General features: G+C 45.9%; 1 protein-coding gene across 5 annotated transcripts in view; it reads right to left on the bottom strand.

The window, feature by feature from the left end:
* Positions 1 to 1375: 1375 nt before the first annotated feature.
* Positions 1376 to 21824, bottom strand: part of IL1RAP (interleukin 1 receptor accessory protein) — a 50737-nt gene continuing 30288 nt past the window's right edge. For 3 of the 5 annotated variants that reach the window (XM_068164060.1, XM_068164061.1, XM_068164062.1), the window contains exons 4-11: positions 20946 to 21138; positions 18917 to 19082; positions 17776 to 17847; positions 16510 to 16639; positions 15471 to 15619; positions 13048 to 13197; positions 11973 to 12116; positions 1376 to 2653 (exon numbers count right to left, since the gene is read on the bottom strand). In XM_068164060.1, the coding sequence (XP_068020161.1) occupies positions 1929 to 2653; positions 11973 to 12116; positions 13048 to 13197; positions 15471 to 15619; positions 16510 to 16639; positions 17776 to 17847; positions 18917 to 19082; positions 20946 to 21138 (1729 nt within the window). In that variant the 3' untranslated portion in view covers positions 1376 to 1928. Of the gene's footprint in view, positions 2654 to 5492; positions 8960 to 11972; positions 12117 to 13047; positions 13198 to 13968; positions 14304 to 15470; positions 15620 to 16509; positions 16640 to 17775; positions 17848 to 18916; positions 19083 to 20945; positions 21139 to 21824 lie in introns of those variants that run through there. The other 2 variants (XM_068164063.1, XM_068164064.1) reach the window with 2 other exon arrangements.

Below are 21824 nucleotides of genomic sequence, written 5' to 3'. Positions count from 1 at the left end.
AGCTCTACCAGGCTCATTGACAGTACCATCCCACACGTAGCTGTAAGCAACTGGAACCATTTAACCATGTAATGGTATTTTAATTATTTCTCACAAAGCATACTGCAATTTATCAGCTTGCTTTCCACATACCTTATTCCTGGTCCTCCTCCTTAATCACTGAGAATGGGCACATGTGGACAAAATTTTCTGAGGCATTTAGAATGTGTCTGCTTGAAATTACAGAGAAATCCATGCCTGGAGAATTTTCTGGAGTCTGATTTTCTAATTCCTGTGAGCTGGTAGGGGGGATTTGCCCTTATTTTATTTAGATTGATTCAGCTCTGTGGTGGTTTTTTTTTTGTTTCTGTTTTCTTGGTCTGCTGCAGCAGGGCTGTTAGGATTCAGCTCACAGAGCCTTGTAGCAGGAGAGCTGCCAGCTGTGCTTGATCTCAGAAGGATCAAAAAAAGTCAGGGCAATACTGGGAAGAGAGGCTGCTGAGGGAAGGTAAGTGATGTATGAATTATAACTGGGCTTCAGCACTATTGAAATAGATGAGAGGTCTCCCCTTCCTTTCTCACAGCTTCAGCAATTTCAGTAGGGGCTGCCCTTGAGGTCTTGAGATAAGGGTCTGTCCTAAAGGTCACAGACCCCTGCACCCCAAGGGTTCATAGTTTCAAGGTAGTGAAAAATGTAATGACTTGCCAACCTGAGAAGCAACAACTAGACTGACCAGAGTGGAGAAGGAGACCTCTTACTATTTTGTCTTGGGGAGAGAAAACAAATGCAATGTGTTACCTAGTCTGGGCTGCCCAGCTGAAGAAGAGTGGCCAGCTCCCAACATTAGCACATTTTCTCAGTGAGGAGAGAAGTCATTACACGCAGCAGAGTGAGGCAAATGAAGTTTTCATTGTGGATGAAGAGTTGGAAACACTGCTGACATCCAGCTCAACTGGCTGTTGAAACAGCAGCCCCAGGAAGACTGTTCAAAGGCTCTTTTGGTTATTTAATGAAGTGTGGTTGAGTTTTGACCCCTGAGCTCTAGTGCCTGGGGTTTTCTGAGAGTGCTTTAGGTCTTGCTCCTATTCCTGAGCTCATTGACTACTCAGAGAACTTTTTTAATCATATTTCCCTACATTCATAAGGGTTTTCTTTCTCGTTGCATGAAAGGCCATGCAACTGCCAGAACAAATTTATCATATGGTGAAGCTCAGAGAGGGACTGAGCCCAGGAGCACCCACTGGAAGCATTTGGAACAGGAGGGGATCTCAGCTAGCTTGGTCAAACCACCTCCCCAGGCACTGCCTGGTGAACGAGGCTCCAGCATTTACCAGTTCCCATGGCACTTATAACAACAGCAGATTAAAGAAATCAGTTTTATTTAGAGAGAAGGGACTTGTGTTAAAACTTTTGACCAGGCTCTTTTAAACCACAGTAGATGAAAGCACCACACTGCACAGTGCACTCCCACACTGGCTGGAGGCTCCTTGTTGCTCTCATTAGCAAAGTTTTATCCTTTGCAAAATGCAGGCTTGCTGTCCCTTCTCCAGAGCTTGCTGCCAGGAGCGCAGCTTATCCAGCCTCTCTCCCTCCCTCCCAGTCTCCAGCTGGAGGTCTGCCCTTCCACACCCAACCCCAGCAGCAGCCCTGTGGCAAAGACAACCACATCTGGAGAAAAGCAACACCAGAGAAATCCATTCTCAGCTCCATTTTGCAATTTAAATTAATGAGAAGGACCCAGGCAGGCAGCCTCAAGCTGCTTCTCTGTCCCTGCAGGTCCCTGGCTCAGATCACCAGCACCAGTGATATTGCTGCAGTCCTCCATGCTGGCATGGGACTGAGAGGGAACATCACCATGTCAGCCTGTGATATTGTACAAATATCTTGGCTGAGGCTGCAGCGAGCTGCTTTTGCTGGCCCAGCACCTGCGGTGCCACCAGCCTCTTGGTTAGAGTACGTAGAAGTCGTTGTTGTTGGACAGGTCGCTGTAATGGCAGAGGGCAAGAGCAGGAGCCTGTGCTGGTGGGGGCTCGGCTCGGCTTCTGCCCTGAATCCCCGGCGCTGCAGGTCTGCCTGAGCCTGACTTACAGAGGTGAGTGTCCCACTTGGGCTCGGCCACGGCTCGGTGCTTGCGCTTGAGCCTGCTGCCATCATTGCAGTAGGTCCCACAACACCGGCAGGTCAGGAAGTGCTTGGCTCGGTGTTTGGCCTTCGATTCAGAGACCGGGGCCGTCCCCCCGGGAGCGAAAGTCATCGCCGCGATTCGCCGTGGGTCAGGTTGCCCTTTCAATCGGCTCCTTCTCCTCTGAATGGGGTCCAGGCTGATGTCTGACTGGGAGGAGCAGCTCTCGTTCCAGCCAGCGCCGGCACTCAGGCTGCGCAGCGGCAGGGCGAGCCGCAACGCTTTCCAGAACTGGGAGCCGGAGCGCTTGGACTTCTCTCCCTTCCAGGTGACAAAGGAGACAGACTCCTTCAGCTGGAGGATGCTGGGGTGAGTGCACTGCAGTGGCCTGTACTCCACCACAATGAGCTTGGTGGCAATGGCGTTCTGGCACATGATGCCCAGCTTGAACTCCAGGAGGCTGATGCTCTTCTCTGTCAAGTAATCGGGACTCAGGACCACGATCATCCTGCGGCTCCTCTGGATGAAGTCGAACACAGCTTCGGTGGTATCTATGAGCGCAAGAGCAGAGGAGTTGGGGAGCACAAAGGGGAGGGAGCAGGGGGAGAAAAGCTGAAGGAAGCCGTTTGGTGGCATAGCTGCACAGATTCCCCCTTCCCACAGAGGGAAACCTGGCACAAACCCAGTAACTTTCAACTTGCCCATGCTCCTGCCACCAGGGACTGTGGGAGCAAGAGCAGCAGTTTTGCTTTGCAGTTGATTTTTGAGAAGGCTGAAGTGGTAAATGAGAAGCCAGGATAGCTGGGGAAGCCAGGGCTGTACTATGCCTTCTGCACTACACAGCATTACTGCTGCCCAGGGAAGTGAAGACATTTGTAAAGGGCAGGTCTTGTTCAGGAACCACCTGTCCACAGCTTTGGCAGTCCTTAGCATGAGGGAACAAAGGGAAGCAATTATGTAATTGTGCCACAGCTTGCACTGCCGAGGCTGAGACCCATCTCTCTCCCTCTCATTCTCTCTCATCCAGAAATGGAAGCCTTCAAACTTAGAAAGCAAAAGTGTCAGCCTTAAACATCTCCATCAGTTTCCCTAGCTGTGCTGGGAGGGGGGATAGACTGTCCTTCAAGGCATTTCTTGGGACTAATTGTAGTTTGAAAGCTCAGCAAGATGCTTAGGTTGGAACAGTGCCAGGCAAAGGCAGCATCTCCTTTATTATGAATGTTGAAAAGCAGCAAACCTAAAGGATGCCCTTGAACTTCTATCTGTGGTTTGGGATGCAGTAAGCATATTGAAGGTGTCATGGCTAAGGTGTGAGCAGTGGAAAGGATAGGAATCAACAGGACTGTAGCACTTAGCCAATTAACCCAAACTGATTAACAGAAGTGTAAAAACCTTTTAAAATCCCCCCACACTTACTGAATGTTGGTGTCTGAGATGGCAGGGGACCTGAGGACAAGGTGGTGTCCAAGGAGGACAGGGAGTAGTAGAGCAAGAGCTCTTTGCTGCTTCCAGCAACTTTCACACTGCTAAAGCCTTGGTTTCTCAGTTTGGAGACTTCTCTCCCTCCCAGTGGAACTATGGTCTTTTGTATAAATAAAATTCCCTGCACTGGCAATGCCTCTTGCTCTGCCAGCATTTGTCTGTCTCTTTCCTTACATCACAGCAGAAGGTGCAGTATGCTGCACCTGAATGCATCTTATTTTAATACTGTAGAGAGCAATACTTTTTTTTTCATTGAAGGTATATGACTAGCTGTAAAACTCATTGTTGCTGGATTGTCTGGGGACCAAGACCATGGGACAGGAAAAATGATTGAACAGTAATTGCTAATAGAGAAAGCCAGGCACTGCTTGGCTCTTTAAAATAATACAGGAATTTAAATCAAACCACTTGGAGTATTTATTTTTTCTTGTATATAAGGGCTGGAGGGATTTTCCCTCACGACACACACAGGAAAACACTGATTCACTGAAACCAAAAGCAGATGATAAAGAATTGTCACTTAATGCCACAAAGCATTCTCACCACCCCTTTTCAAAGGCACAAAGAATCGGCAGCCATCTCTCAATTTACTCAGTCCAGATCTCATTCAAACCTTTCTATAACTGATTGAGATCTATTTTGAAACCAGTCAAGCTTCAACATTTTGTCAAAGGAAAAGCTCTTTCGCTGGTTTGAAATGCCTTTCTCTTTGAATCCCCGAATCACAGCAAAATGTAGGCAGCAGCAGCAGCACCTGAGAGGTCACCTATTCTACCTGCCTGCTCAGAAAGCACAAGTTCAATTAACAGGAATGATTCCAACGCTGCTGAAAGGAAATGCTTTGAGTCCACAGTGACGCTCTTCTTTTAGAAAATCTGCACTCACAATACCCAGCATTATTTTTTTTGGCAGGGAAAACTGATTTCTGAGAATGGGATGCATTTAGCCTTGGCTGACCAGGATACCTTGGGATGTCCAATTTATAATGTAGTCCCAGCTCATTAAAAAAAAAAAATCCTAAGTGGCTGCTTCACAGTGTGCAAGACAGGATGGGTCCTGCCAGAGACACCAACAGCACAGGATAGGGCAGCCAGCCATGAGGCTGTGGCGTTTTGTACCAACAGAGCTAGGAAGTTGGTACTCTTGGGCAGCAGCTTTGTGCTAAAACACCTCAATCTTTACAACAGGGTTATGAAGGACACTGCATATTTGTGTTGGTTTGTGTTTCCCCCAGTGCACCCCAGAGGTATAACAGAGGATTCTTAAGAGCCATGTATTTATTCCAGCCCAGTAAAAGCTGAGAACTCATAGATCTCATAATCCATAGACCCCAAATCCTGAGGCTGTCACAACTGTTCGTTTTGCTAGTAGCCTGGAAGGGTTAGATTCTTTCTCTCAACTTACCTGCTAGCATGCAAACAAAGGGAAAGGCCCAAAACAAATGATGTGGATGTCAAAACAGGAAGCTAAATGAACATTTTCTGCCCAGCTACCTGGAAGGTGATAGGCAAAGCAACCTCAAAGCGAGTTTGATTTCTGTGGTTAGGGCAGATCTCCAAGATATCTGCTTAGCCTCTCAAGGAAAGGGCTGAGGTTTCCTTCCCCTCTTTCTGTCTTGTGATTGCTGTGTAAGCACTCTTTGAGTCAAAGATTTTTCTCTATGTGCATGTGCGCTGGTGGGTGACATTTGAATGCTGCTTGTCACTATGTTTCTGCTTACACGGCCCTGGTAGCAGTGGCTGTGCCTCAAGATTTCTGTAGGCACACCAAAAAAAGAGCCAAGAAAACAGCTAAGGAAGTGTCCCCAGATGATCTTGACACTTGGGACTACACACATCCTTCTTTCTTTAACAGCCTCTCACAGATGTAATGGGAAGGAAAATGATACTTATGAGAAATGCACAAGGATTGAAATGCAAAACTAAAAATGTTTTATTGAAAAGCAAAATAAAATAATACTGACACTTCACAGACCAAATAACACAGAAGGCAAAAAAAAACATACCAAAAAAGAGAAGGGCAAACTCTGGAACAGCTGTACAACATCAAACAGCACAGGAAGACATTTATTTTTTTGTTGCAATTTGTGCCATGCTGTTTCCCCACAAAATAACAATGAGGAACTCTGCACGAGCTGCATATTGATAAATGTTAGGTTAGAGCACAGAAACTCAAATGAATCGACTGAACTACACAGATGCTGTGACAGAATCCCATAGTGGAGACCACACATGGCACAGGATGAAATGGCAGGCAGGGCTGAGGTGCTTTGCAGCTCTGCATTACAGATGGGACTGGGCTTTACCTCGGGCCTGACAGCTCTCAGTATAGCCAGTCACTGAGCTCCTGGGAGAGTGGAACCTGCTCCAGTGCTACAGTCTTTTCCAACCTGGTTAATTCTGTATTCCTTCCATGCTGCTCTCTCTGGACCTCTTGGACCTGCTTGAGACCACTGCACCATTTGCCTTGTGGGTGCTCTGCTGATGACTCTCAGCAATCCCGTTCTGGGGTTGCAGCAGCATCAAGGGCCACTGCAATGGATGCCAGAGCAAAGTCCTGGTCTTATTTCACTCTGAAAACTCTGAATAAAATCAGCAAAATAAATGAGGTGACTTTAACTTCCTAAAATAATAAGACATACTAAAACATCAGGAGAAGTCAGCCAAAAGTGAGATGTGGTGAGGTCTGGGATGTTAATTGAATTCATGGGCATTTTTAAGTTAATCTAAGGAGGTGGGAGGGAAAAGGAATCTAACACAGTTCTGCTTTGGCCTCAAGGCTTTCCCTTTGCCTGCAGATCTGGCAATCAATTACTGAGATGCTGAAAACACAAACAAAAAGGTGAAGCTGGGCAAAATGACAGGGTTACAATGGCTTCATGAAGTTGAGCCTGGTTTTGGGTGCTGTCTGACATAAATGAAGCTTTATGGAGTGTGAGAAGCAGCTCTGTCCTTCCACAGACAGCCACAATAGAAAACCTCATAGCTACAAATCTTTAAGGCACCTGTGAACAGATGAGGAGCTCCACTGCCCTCAGTGAAGCTGATTAGGCTTTCACCTGCTTGAAACAAAGCTTCCATGGGGCAAAGAGAATGAAGAGGAAGATGAGAAAGAAACTTTAGTTGTTTCACTTTTTTACAGTACCTGCCCAGTGGCATGGGTGGCTATGGCTCCCCACTGCCCATTATTAATAGTAACATGCTAAGAGTAAGAGCCTTTGCTGATGCCAGGATTCAACCCTACACCTTGAAAGCTGAGCTGTTTCCTGGGACACCCTCAAACCTCTTTGCTCAGCTGGGTGACTAGTGTATAGTCTCCAGATTGTAGTGCTTCTTTAATGCCATTGTGAATGGATATGCCTTACTCACTGGACACCAGCTGAGCAAAAGCATGAGTCAGAGGTAACTTAGGAGCAGCCATTATCAACAAACACAAGCAGGGACTTAGTGCGCATAATACTGGATTCTGCAGGTGGGAAGGCACTGCATTGGGAGCTACAAGAGTAAGGCAGCACCCTGGTTGGTTTGTAAAAGCTTGCAGCTTTATGTGAAAACATTGTGAACAACACTAGCAGTCAATGCCAGGGTCCTGCTGCGCTTTGGTCTGTCCTACAAGGGAAGAGGCACTTCCCTCGGTCTGAAAAGCCTGAGGAAAGCCTGCTGAGGGTTAACTCAATAGGTCCTCTCCTCTGCCTGCTGCCTCCCATTGAAGCATGGAGTCCTGCTCAGTGATTTTTTAGTATTTCCACCTTTGTGCAAAAGTTGCAGATGCTGAGATAGATCCTCTGTTCAGCAGTTCTGGGCTGGAAATAAGATGGGAGGAGACTTGCTTTGTAAAGCCAAGGGTAGTTTAAACCTGAGCCCTGAACTATGAATGGTGATGTTCTTCATACCCAGGCAGAAAACACTGAGTTTTCACAGAATCATAGAACAGTTTGGGTTGTAAGGGACCTTTGAAGGTCATCTAGTCCAATCCCACTGCAGTCAGCAGGGACATCTTCATAGCCTTACCCCCTCATAGTCTTACCCCCTCATAGTCTTACCCAGAAGCAAACAATTACCAGTAAGTTCCAATAAGTCTGTAGGTTCCCCTGGGGAGTTGGACACATATCTAGTGTCATCCCACAGGCCTCAGCAGCACCTTGCATAATGCTTTCCCCCAGCCAACAGCACAAATACAGTAGGTGGATAAAGTGGTAAGTAGTAACTTGGGGTTCCTTGCACTGCTTGTGAAGTCCTTGAGTTTACTTTACACAGATGCATCTCTCAGCTATGCTCCATAGCCCTGAAAGATCTGGGGTACTCAGGAGAGGACTGTGGGGTACACAGTCCTAGAGACTGACCAGTTATTAGTAGAAATGCTACAATACAAATATCACCCAGCAGAAGGTTGCTGGTTTGGGTTTTTTTAATAGAAATGCTCTTGTAACAGCCATTTCACATTGCCAAACTATCTGAATGCACTGCTCCTACAGAAATGTGGAGAGCAAAGATGAGGAGCCTCAGGAGTGTATGTTCCTACCACTGGAGCAGAAATGTGATCCCACAGTGATCAGGACTATAGAGCTGGGGCAGGTATGAAAGGCTCTATCCCAGAGCCACCTTTCATACTGTTCCCCAGCCTCTGCAACAAGGATCAGTGACCAGGAAGACAGGAAAGTGGCACTATCCTGGATGCCAATGAAGGTCCCATAGGAACTGGATCTAGGAGTACTGGCCTGTAGAAATACCATTGCTATCACAAAGTGCTGACTGCATCCCACCTGGATAGGCCAAATCTAGACCCTGGGGCCAGAGCTTGTGTGGCTCATGATACGGATGTGCATTTGCAGAAAGGACACGTGTGCACCTTTGGTCCCTCTACTGCCAGGGCAGTAGAACAGCCACAGGGAGTCCTGACTGCCCTCTGAAATGCCTAGGGCACAGTGCTTCATGGCAAAAACTCCAAATTCCTTCCCATGCCCTGGCTTAACCTGTAGATTCCTGAGGTTTGTTTTGTTTTGTTTTCTGATGATGTCAAACATTTTTCAGGGATACAGATGAGCCCATCAAGGCTCAAACTCCTGCTAATTTTTTTCACTGGCATCTCCACCTGCAGCTGCTTCCAGAACCTGCCCTTTGGGAACTTCGATTTCTCGCCTTTCCATTTAATGACAGTCAATGCCGCCTGGGCCTGCTTCAGCTCCTTCACTTTGCTCTTCTTGATGGCTTTGTACTGCACTAGAATGACTTTGATGTTGCCCTTGGAGGCCATATTCTCTAGACCAGCCTTGAGCTCCAGCAGGGCCTGTGTCCCCTGCAAGATGTAGTTGGGGCTCAGGACAACAAGCAGACGTCGGCTTTTCTGGATGAAGCTCAGGGTTTCGTCTGTGACAACTGGGAGAAAGAAATATTCAGGTGGTTAGTAATGGCCAAGAGCATGCTGCTGAGCTACTAGTGTGACACCAGCTGTCTGCTGAAGGGAACAACACAATCCCTTGGAGGTCCTCTACAAAGATTATACAGGTTCTTCCCAACCCTGCAAGTGATTCCAGGCCTCCTATACCATGACTGACACTCACTGTTCCATATAGTGATATCTTCTACTCCCAGCCCCAGACCGCCTGTGGATGTATTTCCTCCACCCCATGCTACACAGATGCTTGAGGTAGCTGCATCTAAAAGGCACTGTACTGCCTGGTAGGATCACCACCCAACAGTTTGAGAATGCCATGTAGCCAAGAGAGAGAATCTGGTAGGCTTAGATTTAACTTCCTTCTAAGGACAGTGGAAAAGGAGCTCTTTGCAGCAAAACAGGGAAATTTCCAGCTGGACCTCAAGGAAAGACTCAGCCTGATCTGGTGGTGGAAAGCCTGAATGCCTGCACTTGCATCTCCCTCTGGCAGATGTCCAGAATGACTCTGGGTAATCCCTTCACTCCTCTTACCTCAGTTTCCTCACCACAAACACACACAATAAGTATCTGCATCATCTGTGAGTGTCCTCATGGGTTACTTTGCTTTGGAAATGCTACCATCCTAACTCCTGTTACTCATCCAGCTGTTCCCATTGCTGTCACTGATGGGAGCAGATTGGACCATTTTCTAGAAGTGATGATCTGAAGACTTTTAATAAAGTGCCCCCAAAGTGACACCCTTCAAGCTGGGGATGTGTCATGGTAACTGTGGGTCCTCTTTGATTCTCTAATATCTGCAGACATCTGTCCTTAGGCATTTTCTGTAATGAATGTGAAAACTCCTCTTAACTGTGAATCCCAATGCTTGCATTCTGCTGCAGGACCTCCCACACTTCACTGACAAGGGAATGCTCTTGAGTGGCCAGAAAATACAATGGGGAATAAAATAATGCTGACTGGCAACTTCATTTAGTTGTGAAGCATGTTTGGTTAGCTCCTGTCAGCAAACTTGCAGGATAATCTATCTCCCACTGTTTCTTCATCAAGGATAACGTTCGCTCTCTACCCGTGACTCAGATGTGTAGTCTGGAGGCACAACACCAGCTGCCTAAAGCTATCCCCTGGCCTGCCGTGCTTCCCCAGGAAGGAAATTAGTCAAATCCTAGCTAAGCAGCAATGGAGAAGCCCCAGTAGTGTTGCAAACAGCAGTGCAGTGATCTGGAGGGCTGGTGCTGGATTTGGGCTGGTAGTGACTGCCACAGCAATCAGGGATGGAAGCACTCTGGGGGTAAGGGTGTAGGGCAGGGAGCACAGCACAGCTGTGCTGGGAGGAAAAGGAGATGCTTTAAAAGGGAAGAATGGAAAGAAGTGGCAGAGGCAACAGGAGGGAGATGCATATCCTGAGGAACAACTGGTGAGAACACAGCAAACCTGCTCTCAGCCTGGCTCTGGTATCAAGCAAACAGCGCCTGGAGGGGGCCCTGCCATGTCATCCAGACTCTCTGTAGAACAAACAGCACCAGGACTGCAGCTGTCTCCATGTCCCCTGAGGAACTTGTATTTATTTGCCCTCAAACTTAAAAGTTGCTGTGTCCTGGCAACAGTTTAGGACACAAAGATCACAGATCCCAGGCTAATCCTGTTGTGTCACATAACTGGCCTGGGACTCCAGCAGTATCCCCTGTCCTACCCAAAATGGACTCTAACTCCAATGGACTTTATCAGCACAGGTCCTGTCATCAGTGGGGTCCTGACCCAAAGCCCATGAATTCAAAACAGGGAGGTTTGCACTAGCAAAAGTTCAGGCTTTAAACTTTTAGTAGGCATGAGGGATGATGATAGAGCCAAGTTAGGACACCAGAAACTGAGAGCATTGGTTAGATTTGTGTCCTGGCTGTGTCACATGTTGTGACTATGCATCTCTGAAGAGCAGACATCTCTCCAGCAAATGCTGTGTCCAGAACCTTGTATGACTTACTTTGAAACAGTGAAAAAAACCCCAAAATTTACATCTTAGTAAAGAGATGAGTCTCACTACCTGAAACAGAGTACTCTTAATCACAGCAACTTAATTGTATGCCGTGTTTTAGACAGACTGCAACTAATGAGGGTGAGTGGGAGGCCTTCTGGGAGGGCACATTATCTTCTCACTGATGTTGGCACGGTGTTCTCCACACCTCCCTGAAGCAGACACTCCTGGTTTTATAGGCACTCACCATTAGGATAGGATAGGATAGGATAATAGGATAGGATAGGATAGGATAGGATAGGATAGGATAGGATAGGATAGGATAGGATAGGATAGGATAGGATAGGATAGGATAGGATAGGATAGACCAGATTGGAAAAGACCTTTGAGATCATCAAGTCCAACCTATCACCCAACACTATCTAATCAACTAAACCATGGCACTAAGTGCCTCATCCAGTCTCTTCCTAAACACTTCCAGTGGTGGTGACTCCACCACCTCCCTGGGCAGCCCATTCCAATGGCCAATCACTCTTTCTGTGAAGAACTTCTTCCTAATATCCAGCCTAAACCTTCCTTGGTGCAGCTTGAGACTGTGTCCTCTTGTTCTGTTACCCTCTGTAGTTACAGGTCTGGTCCAGTATCACACACTGCCTCTTTTCTTTCTAGCCTCAACTTTATCCCTGTGTTTTTAAGTCAGTTCAAAGGGTTTGTATGAAGGTCAGTGGTCTGGTTCCCTCATGTTGACAGATCAACCACTCCTGCACATTGCTCTTGGGGAGAGCAACTGAAATGACCATCAGACACCACTTGCCCACTGTAGCCTTTTTTGTGCCCAGAGCCATCTGTGTCATCATCACACGAAGCACAAACATTAGAAGATACCAACAAGAGATAGTCGATGGAGGTGAGTTGAAAAACAAAGGCTAAAGTTAATCTGGACAGCCAGCTCCTATCAATTATCAGCACCAAAGAACAAGACAGAGAGGATGCCCATGGAGCACAGCCCCCTGTGAAATACTCACTTCCCCCGGGGAGGCTGTCTCTGTCAAAGATACACAACTTGTAGCCGAATTCGTTCTCCAAGACTCCTCGCAGCGTCAGCAGCACAAATTCCTCCTCCTCCGCGTTGCGCGCGTAGGACACGTACACATCATACTCCTTCCCGTCTGAGCACGGGGAGCACAGGGAAACAGAAACAGCAGAAGACACACTTGTGACACTGCACCTGCTGAGCCTTTGACTTGCTTCACAAGAAAAGCAGCTATGAAGCTTGGAGCCACTTGGAGCCCAGGCACTGCAGGTTTAGACACATCTATTTCCATAGTTACAAGACAGCAGCACTGCCTCTTCAACTACCTAGCATGAATGTGCAGGCACCCAGAAACTGCTGGGTCTCTGAAGGCATGGGACCGCTGCAAGACAACCAGCCTGTTCTGTCCAGGGTTCTTTTGTCTTATCACATCTCTGTTTACCCACCTGAGCAGTCCCACCAGAGACTTGCACCCTGCTTACACCCTCCAAGAGCCACCACACCCTGCTTGGCAGGTTCACACCACAAGCTGAGAGGGTTCAGACACCCTCCTCATCCTACAGAGAAAGAAAGCTCAGCTCAGAGTTTCAACAGATGAACCCCCACTAACACAGGGAAGCTGTGGAAGAACTGAGGACAGAAGGGTGATTTACAGATCTGTCCTTTTATATGCCTTCCCACATTTTAAAGCAAGTCATCCTGGGTTTGTGAATCCTTTCAGTCACCAGAGAAAACAGGGACTTCCTGAAATTTGATGACTTATCTTGGCCATCTAGATCAGATGAAATAGCCAGTCATCAATAGGGAAATGCCCCAGGAAGCCTGACACATTCATGCTTCACCTCTGCAGAGAATACAGATAACATCTCTGTCCCCTGACCCAAGCCTGACCCCTCTTGCTCTAAAAAAGACCCAGTACAACTGAATCCAGATATAGAAATGGAATGCTGAACTCTTATTATGCTGTGAAGAGGGTTAAAAATATCTTCTATGAAAATTCCTGTATGAAAACAAAGGCTCTGGCCTCCAGCAAGATTAAATACATAGTAAGCCCTTCAACTCCTTACCTAGAATGGTTTCATCTGTTCCAAAATGAGCTCGATAGAAGAGGACCATTTCAAGCCAATAAACATGATAGATGACTATCAGCACCACAATGAGCAGGATGGTTGCCCCCAGTCCACAGGCCAGCTCCACAGTGTATTTTGGTGCTGCAACTGGGTTTGAAAAGAAATAGGTGGTCTGATTTACAGAACGGGTTGGACTTTCAGCTAGGCAGAAACAAGCTTGTGTCACATGCAGCCAAACACCTCAGAGGAACAGTCAAGAGCCAAGCTGGCCCTTTAGAGGAAGGTGGCCAAGCCAAGCCTTTTCCAGCAGGACATGTAATGGCTGGCCACCCTGGAGTCCCCATTCTGGGTTACTAGGTCTGGTAGGGCTGGCAGAGCGAGTCAGAGCACAGGCTGGACTTCTGCCTTTGAGCAAGACTCTGTGAGCAGCCAGATGGTAGAGTGCCTGGTGCATTCCTTGTGCAGGAAACCACCTGCATAGTCCAAATCCAGCTTGTGATCATTACCCTTACAGCAGCATATGCAGACTCTTGGAGAAACACAACAGCATGCAGCCAAATGAGCCAACCAAAGCTCACCTGCAGCAAAATAAAGGCAATGGCCAGCATTTTCCCTCCCCATCAAACACACACAGTTCCTGTGGCTTGTCCCAGACTGACAGCAAGGATATATCTAGCCATGACCTCTTTCCTCTCAGGAAATAATTACAGAAAGGCTGAAATACTAATAAGACAACCTATACAAAACAAACTAGGACATCACAGGCACCCATCCAACTCATACACTATCTGTCACACCACTGCTGCTTATTCACATTAAGGACAGAACTCCTCTGACTGTGTTCCTGGGCAGCTCTGGTGTTATGGGGATTCAGGTGGCAGGAGACATGCACACTGGCAAACTGCATGCTAAAAGAACAGCAGTGAGTGGAAACATCACCAAATAAGTTTTATTTAAAAATGAACTACAAAAGAAAAAGAAAATGGAAGGAATTTAACAACTTTCATTGTGTGATGAGCAGCAGAAGTACATAAGGAGGAGAGATCATCCAGAAAAAGCAGATGTAAATAAGCTAATGTAATGAAGGAGTTGGAGCTAATGTAATGAAGGAGTTTGCTAAAAACTGGAAGACAAGTGCTGAGGAGTTAAGATTCTTGAATGCTCGATGTTCCCATGCACAGTGGGATGGTCTGCAGTGAGCTTAGCTTAAGGTTGCTTTGCCAGCAGTTGTTGGGGATGGTTCTTGCATTTTGCTGTGGAACAGAGCAGAAAGGAGGGATGGTGAGTAACCAGGTCTGCTCAGAGCAAACCCGCTTAGCTGCCCAGGAGGAGATGGGGAATGAAGACAGAAGACAGTACAAATCAGTTCCACTAGACAACAGCATTTAGGCACTGCTGTATAGGGAAAGAACCTGAAGATTTTGCTTCTGCTACATGTACCAACACTATCATCCCAGAAGAGTTATGTATGTAGGATGAACTTATTGGCAGATGGTTTCAGCCTTTCTCAGTTGTGTATTTGGCCTATTGTTCCATTCTAATGATCCAATAAAGGTTTCTGTCAAATGAATGGGACTAAAAAAGGAGGACAAGCGCCAAGAAAGAAGCAGCTGTTCCAGCAAAAACCTCTGTCAGCCTCCTCATGCTAATAATAGAGCAGAGTTGGTAGAAGTGTCTGGCATGATCTACACAAGGCAGGGCAGCATCCCTTATGGAAGAAGGGAAGACCAACCTACAGTAAACAGGTGTGAAGCTCTAGGTGAGGTTGATAAAGAGGCAGAAAAATCCACCTTATTGAAGAAAACTCAGGTATCAATAGTGCAGGCTCAGTTCTTACTACTGAGTGGCAGGTCTGGGAAACAAGAACAAAATCCTTGAAGAAAGATGCAGGAAAAAAGCCTACACTGAAAAGATCTAGGTCAGTCCATACCATCCATGCTGAAATGGCTGTGTCTAGACTGGAACATCCTCACAGCAAGGAGTAAAACCACAGTGTCATGGCTAGACTGTCTCACTCAGTGTCAGCAAGTGCAGCCTGCCTTCTGGAGGGTGCCAACTGGTAGCTGTTGAGTGACGCAAAACCATCACACAATCAAGGAACCTGAAATCATTTCAAGCAGCCTGTCCTCTCAGGTCTGCTTCAGTTGTGGACATGAATGGGATGAGGTCTATCCCACCCCTTCTCCCACATGAGGCACATGGTAGGGTACACGTGACACGCATCCTTTGCTCCCGCCTCCGAGAAGTGGTGCAGTAAGCAGCAATAACGCAGCAGTGCGCACAGAACAGCACGTGCTGGGGAAAGAGGCCTGATAGAATTATTTGCTTCCCTACTGTTTTGCAGGGCAAAACTCATGGCAGAACTGACAGCCCTCTCTGAACATGCCTCACTTCACGCTCATGCTGTACAAGTACTTTACCTTTCATGTGTACTATGGCCTGGCCATGGGTCTCGCCCTTGGCATTCCTGGCATGGCAAGTGTAATTCCGTTTCAGCTCCTCTGGCGTGGCTTTTGAAACTGTTAGAATCCTTTTGACAGTTTTGTCTTCAAACTCTGTAGGATTTTCACTGCAAGAGAACAACTAGAACATTACATATGTAAAACTGCAGCAAAATCTTCGTGACAAATGCTCCTTTCCTCGCTGCAATCTAACTCTTTCTCGAAAGAAACCAAAGCACCTAAACTGGCATTTATCAATTGACACACACTTCAGATTTTAGCACAGCTGCAGCTGTTCCTTTATCTGATTTTTCTTAATATTTATTTTTCATTGCAGCTGTGACACATTGCACTTTAAAGAAGTTCTTGTCTACAAAGCAACAAGAGCTCGTGAACTCAGGATTCAGAGCCCCAGCCACATTCCCTGTGCAATCCTGGAGGAGTCACTTTGTCTTTGCCTGAATTGATCACCTGCAGAATGGGGATAATGGTGTTTCCTTTCTCTACTAAGGTTTCCAAACCAACCAGGGCAGTGACTACCTCCCACCCAGCAAATGGGACTCTGAACCTCATTTGGGTCCTTCATATGACTGGATCTCTATCCCTCCTAATCAATACCGTGCATAATACTACAGTTTTGTTTTCAGCCTTCGTTTTGTCACTTTTGCTATCTGGGAACATTCTTCTAAATAAAGTTCTGTCTGCCCTGTCTCAAAAGTCCTGCAATAGCACCAGCTGCCAGGTCCTCTGCCAGGGCCTAAACAAGTCATGATGCAAATTGGTAAACAAAGCTCCCTCAAATCTTTGTGCAAACAAGACACTGCCCAGGTCTGCAGGCCTTCACCCTGGAGCTCCTGCTGCTCATTATGACGTGGTGCAGACACATGGGTTTCTGATTAACAAGCAAGTAGGGAATTCTATGCTCCCTTGCAAGGGAGAAAGGGACTATCACATCTGTACCTTTTGCAGGACCCAAGGGAGGGTTAGATACAAATGAAGGTTCACATTTCTATGTTACCTTTGTGTGACTTTTATCTTGGAGTCTGTGATGTCGTCTGTGTTCTTCCCATCAATGGTCCACCACACTTCAGTCCGAGAGTCCTTCAGGAAAGTGAAGAAGACATCACAGACCAGAACAAGGTCATCTCCTGGGAAGGATAGATCACAGTGAAGTATTGCAAAGAAGGAATACCATTGCCATGACTTCTGTGCTTTCTAATGATCCTACCAGCCTAAGCTCTGCCTCTCTTCAGGAGGCAATTAGCCCAACATCTACCTTCAGACATTTAAGAACAGTTTAACATCCCAGACATATTGATTTAGGACAGGAAAGTAAATTGGAAAATAATCTCCTGCCTTCTGAAACAAGTTACAAATTCTCTGACTGTGTGAAGTGACCCACCCAAAGGCAGACACTCCATGCCAACCATTCCTTAGAAAGCCAGGCAGTATTAATCATCCCCACTGCACAGCAGATCTCATAAAGTGAAGGATCCAACCCCACAGCATTTTGGTGTGGGGAGGTTTGTTCAGGCACTTAACTTCCCCTGGAGAAGTTTGGGAACATAAATATCTTTGTGATCAGTCTGTAAGTGATTTTATCTTATAGTGTGACTATGGAAGAAGCCTGACCTGCTGAGCCAAAAAAACTGTGCTTTGGAGTAAAAATTCTGCTGCTGAGCATCATCATCATTGGCACCATTATTTATTACAGCAATATAATGGGACATGATCTGTTCAATATAGGGAACTGCTCCAAAGAACTATCAGTCTAAACAGATGGAGTGGGGGAAGGGGTGTGGTACCCTGCTAATCAATGCTGTGAGGCCAGCAAAAGAAAAGCTGTCATTATTTAGGAAGTAATCAGCCAAAAAGGGAGAGGAGATGAGCAAGAAGTGGCCAGAAGGCTGAACACACTTAGTATGAGAGACAGCGGGAGCAAACTGCAACCAGGAACAGGGATGAGATAAGGTCCTACAGGAATTTCTCTAAGCAGCTCAGAGTCTCCTCTTCATCTGCTTCTGCAGCTGCAGTCCTGCATCTCTGTGCTTGAATATCCATCTTTACTTGAATCTAACTGTGCTTTCCAAAGTAAACTTTTGAAGCTGGCATCAAGAACTAGCACTCCACGCTGTCTGCCAGGCAGTTTGTGGCAGCTTGTGTGCTCTGTGACAGAAAGCAATGGGGATGCAGTGGAATGGGAGAGGTTCTGTGCCTGGCTGGGTCTCCCCACCCCAACAGACAGGCTGCCAGGTCAGTGATAGCAGTGAGCATTATCATTTACCTGCTTCCACTTCATAGACAACTTTCTCATTTGGAGAGATGAATTGTGGTGGCAAGGCCTTGTTTGGAGATCCTGCAGGAGAGAACAGAGAGAACCCCTATGGAGACCCAGACTTCATGAGAACCTGTGGTCCTTGCAGCCTTGCCCATTATGTCCTCACGCCCCATTTCATGGGTCCCAGTCTAACTTGTGATACAATCCTGCTGTGGAGTTCCAAGCAAAGAGAAATTTAATCCTAGTCCCCAAACCCAGGGCTAGATCCAGATTTTAAGGCTCCTCCAGAGTTTAGGTAAGACTAGATACAAGTTTTCTAGCCTCTCACATGGGAAGAGCTCCATATCCCTCTCATTCCCTGAACAACATTTCCCATAGGGCACAACCTGGGCCAATTTCTTTTTATTGATGCCTTTAAAAAAAATACAAACACAATATCCTGTCACAAGTGCATCTCTTAAAGCAGCAGTTGCCACAGAACTCAGCATATGTTCTACTGCTCACTAGTTTAAGCTCTGTCCACAAATCCCTAGCAGAAAGACTGAGTCCTTGTGCCTAGGGCAGACCTGTCAAACCACTGGGCTGGGTAACTGGAGCCCTGCCTGGCCAATAACAATCTCAAGGATTTGGGACTGGAAGAAGACCAAAGCAATTTGGCTATGATAATGACAAGCAAAAGGCACCAGAGACAAAAATGGCAAGAGTACCAGGGTTATGCATTCACATGCCAGCAGAGGGTACCCCTGGCCATCTCATGGGCTTTATATCATCATCCTAAACCCAGTCACAATTTGTGATGCTTGGGGTATTTGATGTGGTGGTGGCTAGGATCTCTGTCCCTGGAGGTGTTCAAGAGGGGATTGGACGTGGCACTTGGTGCCATGGTTTAGCAGTCATGAAGTCTTGGGTGACAGGTTGGACTTGATGATCTTTGAGGTCTTTTCCAACTTTATTGATTCTTTGATTCTATGTTCCAGGCAGTCACAGGAAACCAACTCCACAAGCAAAAATGTACCAGGTCAGTCAGCTACTGCAGACTGAGCACAACCACAAATGGGTCCTCTGACAGACTCTTAAGACTTCTAGATGTTTTTACCACTTCTGCAGCTCTACACCTGCATTTTACACATTTTAAAGTCATTCTTACCCACCACCTTCATCTTTATGGTTCTGGTGAGATTATAGGTTCTTCCATGGTCCTTGAATGTCACAATACAAGTGTAATTGCCTTTGTAGGGGCTGCGGACAATGGAAATGACAAGCCTGGGCCCTTGAGGGTATCGCTCATAGAAGCCATCCACCAAGTTGCAGTTCTGGAGACAGGCAGAAAAAGACTTAAATTTTGGAATTCAGAAGTGAAGATAACAGTTTGAATGCTACTACAAATACCTGTTCTTAAAATATCAACATGATATTTGGGATTGTGATGTAGGTTGAACTCTGAGCATGTTGGAATACAAACTGTTACGTTTGCCTTGAAAACAAGGTGATGAAGCAGAGGAACCTAATAGTTTTCCCCCACCTTAAATGCAGACAATTTTGTACAAGAGAGATCTCTGATTCAGACATAAATTTGCAATCAAGGTGAGTGAAGAGTACAAGTAAAAAGAGATGGGAAGGAAATGATGATGTACTGACAAATGGATACCAGGACTAAAGGGCATGTCCCACGTTGATGTCAGCATATCTCACTCTCTTGGGACTAACCAAACTACCCTGACTGACTTCAGCTGAGGGTGAAGGCCCAAAGTAAGAATTTGTAGTACAGCAACCTTAATAAACTCTTCTCTTTCTATCAGGCTAGGCAGAAAACCTCTGCCAAGCACCAAACTAGTGATGTCTTTTCAGAATGGGGTTATGGAGATGACATCTTGATTGGCATAAAGCCCAAAGATGTGCACACTTTCTAAGAGACTATTTCTGAATGGAACATTTACAAAGCAGACACATCCCAATGGGGCAGTTTAAGACAGTGGTCATATACCATTTCTACTGATTTTTATTAGGCATGGGATGACTTGCTGCCTGCAAAAATGACTTCCATGGGGCTTTTTGTTTCATTCTGCTAATTGATTGTTGAGGTGGGAATTTCAATGAATGGTACAAGTGAAGCATTTCAACTGCTGGAGTTAATCTGCTCCTCTTGGATACATAAGTCATTTTTTCCTGAAGGGTTTTAGTGTTGGGTTTTTCCTTTTGGGGCAGCATTTGTTTGTTGGTTTTTTTTTTTTTGCTGTTGTTTGTTTGGGTGGTGGTGTTTTGTTTGTTTTGGACTTTTTTAGATCAGCAGATATATTTGTATTCAATCTACTCATACAGAACCTCCTGTCTAGAAATCCAAAAGCACTTGATAAGCAGTTAGAGAACTAACTCTCAAAACCCTCTAGCTACATATCCACTGAGAATTCTTATGCTCTCTTGACTAAAGGCATCCACCTAGAGAAAAATACCAAGGTCAAAATTTAATAAAATTGAGCAGTAATCCTGAAGGGAAGAGCCTGAGGATGGCTGTGAGACAGCCTAATTATCAGAGCACTTTGGAAGACGGGTTAGGAATGTCTCCATCTTCAGAGAATGCGTTTGCCGAACTGTGTCAAACAGTGTCCTTACAGAGGCCTGACATACAACTTCATTTCCTGACCTCAAAGGATTTTGGAAAGGATGCTCTATTCATTAGCAGGGGAGGTTGTTTTGTTCTGGGGGTTTTGTTTGTTTGTTGGGGTGGTTTTTTTAGTTGATGTGTTTTCTGGTTTGGGTTTGGGTTTTTTGGGAGTTCTTTTGAGGGTTTGGCTTTGGTTTCTTTCGGTGTTTGTTTGTTTGTTTTAACAGAAGGGAGGAATATGAATCACAATTTCCTTTACAGTGATAGTGACTGGCTTACACAGCAGGTCAGGTATACTGCCCATTAATGAGCTGAGGTTCCTAAACCCCTGCTAGAGTATTCTCCACTTGCGCTAACTGGTCAAAAAAGTTTCAGTGTTAGCTCTCAATTCCATTCCAAGAAGAGTAGTTTTACCCTCAAACTGAATGGAAACAAAGCTGTTAAAATCAACAAAGCTTCATTAACAGTTTCATCACTGGGAAGGCTGACACATAGCCCTGTGGTTCTCATAGCAACTATTGCTTTTTCAGATACAACACTCTGTTCCCCCACTGCCAAAACAAGTCCATCTTACCAAGTACCACTTGACAGTCGGTGTTACAGTAGCAGGGTAAAATCCATCAATATCTGGACATACAATCTTCTCATTGGCATGCTCCAAGTAGAACACCTCCTCAGTGGGTTTTATCAAATGGCTCACACAAGAGTCTGGGTCTTTTGGAACAACCTCCAAGGGAAATGCAACTTTGCTGCAGTAGGTAGTATTTCTAAGGACAGAGGATAGGGCTGATTAGTTGAAAGTTGTTTACTCCTGTAGCAGTGGAATGAAATAAAAATCACATCTGCAATAATGAGCATCATAGCACTGATGAGGTACAGAAAGCCTGAGTTGACTCATTTATAAACGGGAAGGAAAACACCATCAGAGATGGACACACCGGCTCGGGAAAGCCTATAAAGATGACTAACAAGCCACATCCACTCCCCTGCTGGTAAAGCCGATATTAGGGTCAAAGACACAATGAACAAGAGACAACACGAGGGAGATCAAAAAGAGCCTGTGCTCAGTGCAATAGCAGATGCTATATTCATTTCGTACCACACTCAGAGACACTTTTAATTTCCTAGAAGTCTGAATCTCATGAATCTTTGCCAAATTAGCAAGCAGTCAAAACATTACCCCTGCATCTCAAGCTATTTTTACACTAGACATACAGATCACTCCTTAATGGTGAGTGCCTGTGGATTTTGCCATGGGCTCAGCAATAATGTTTTCATGGACACTTGCAGCTAGCAAGGAGAGGCATGCTCATTAACGCTTGCAAGGCTCCAAGCATTATTATGATGTAAATTGGCTCAGCACTGAGTGGTCTTATAATTGTAACATTCTTTTCCCCGTAATGCTTATGTAAATGGTCTTCTCCCTACAGAAACAACCGGTGCTAACAGCCTC

Source organism: Melanerpes formicivorus, unplaced genomic scaffold, assembly GCF_026170545.1.
Source record: "Melanerpes formicivorus ecotype bairdi unplaced genomic scaffold, bMelFor1.0.p_v2 SCAF_76, whole genome shotgun sequence".
Lineage (NCBI taxonomy): Eukaryota > Metazoa > Chordata > Aves > Piciformes > Picidae > Melanerpes > Melanerpes formicivorus.
This window is presented reverse-complemented; position numbering and strand designations above follow the sequence as displayed.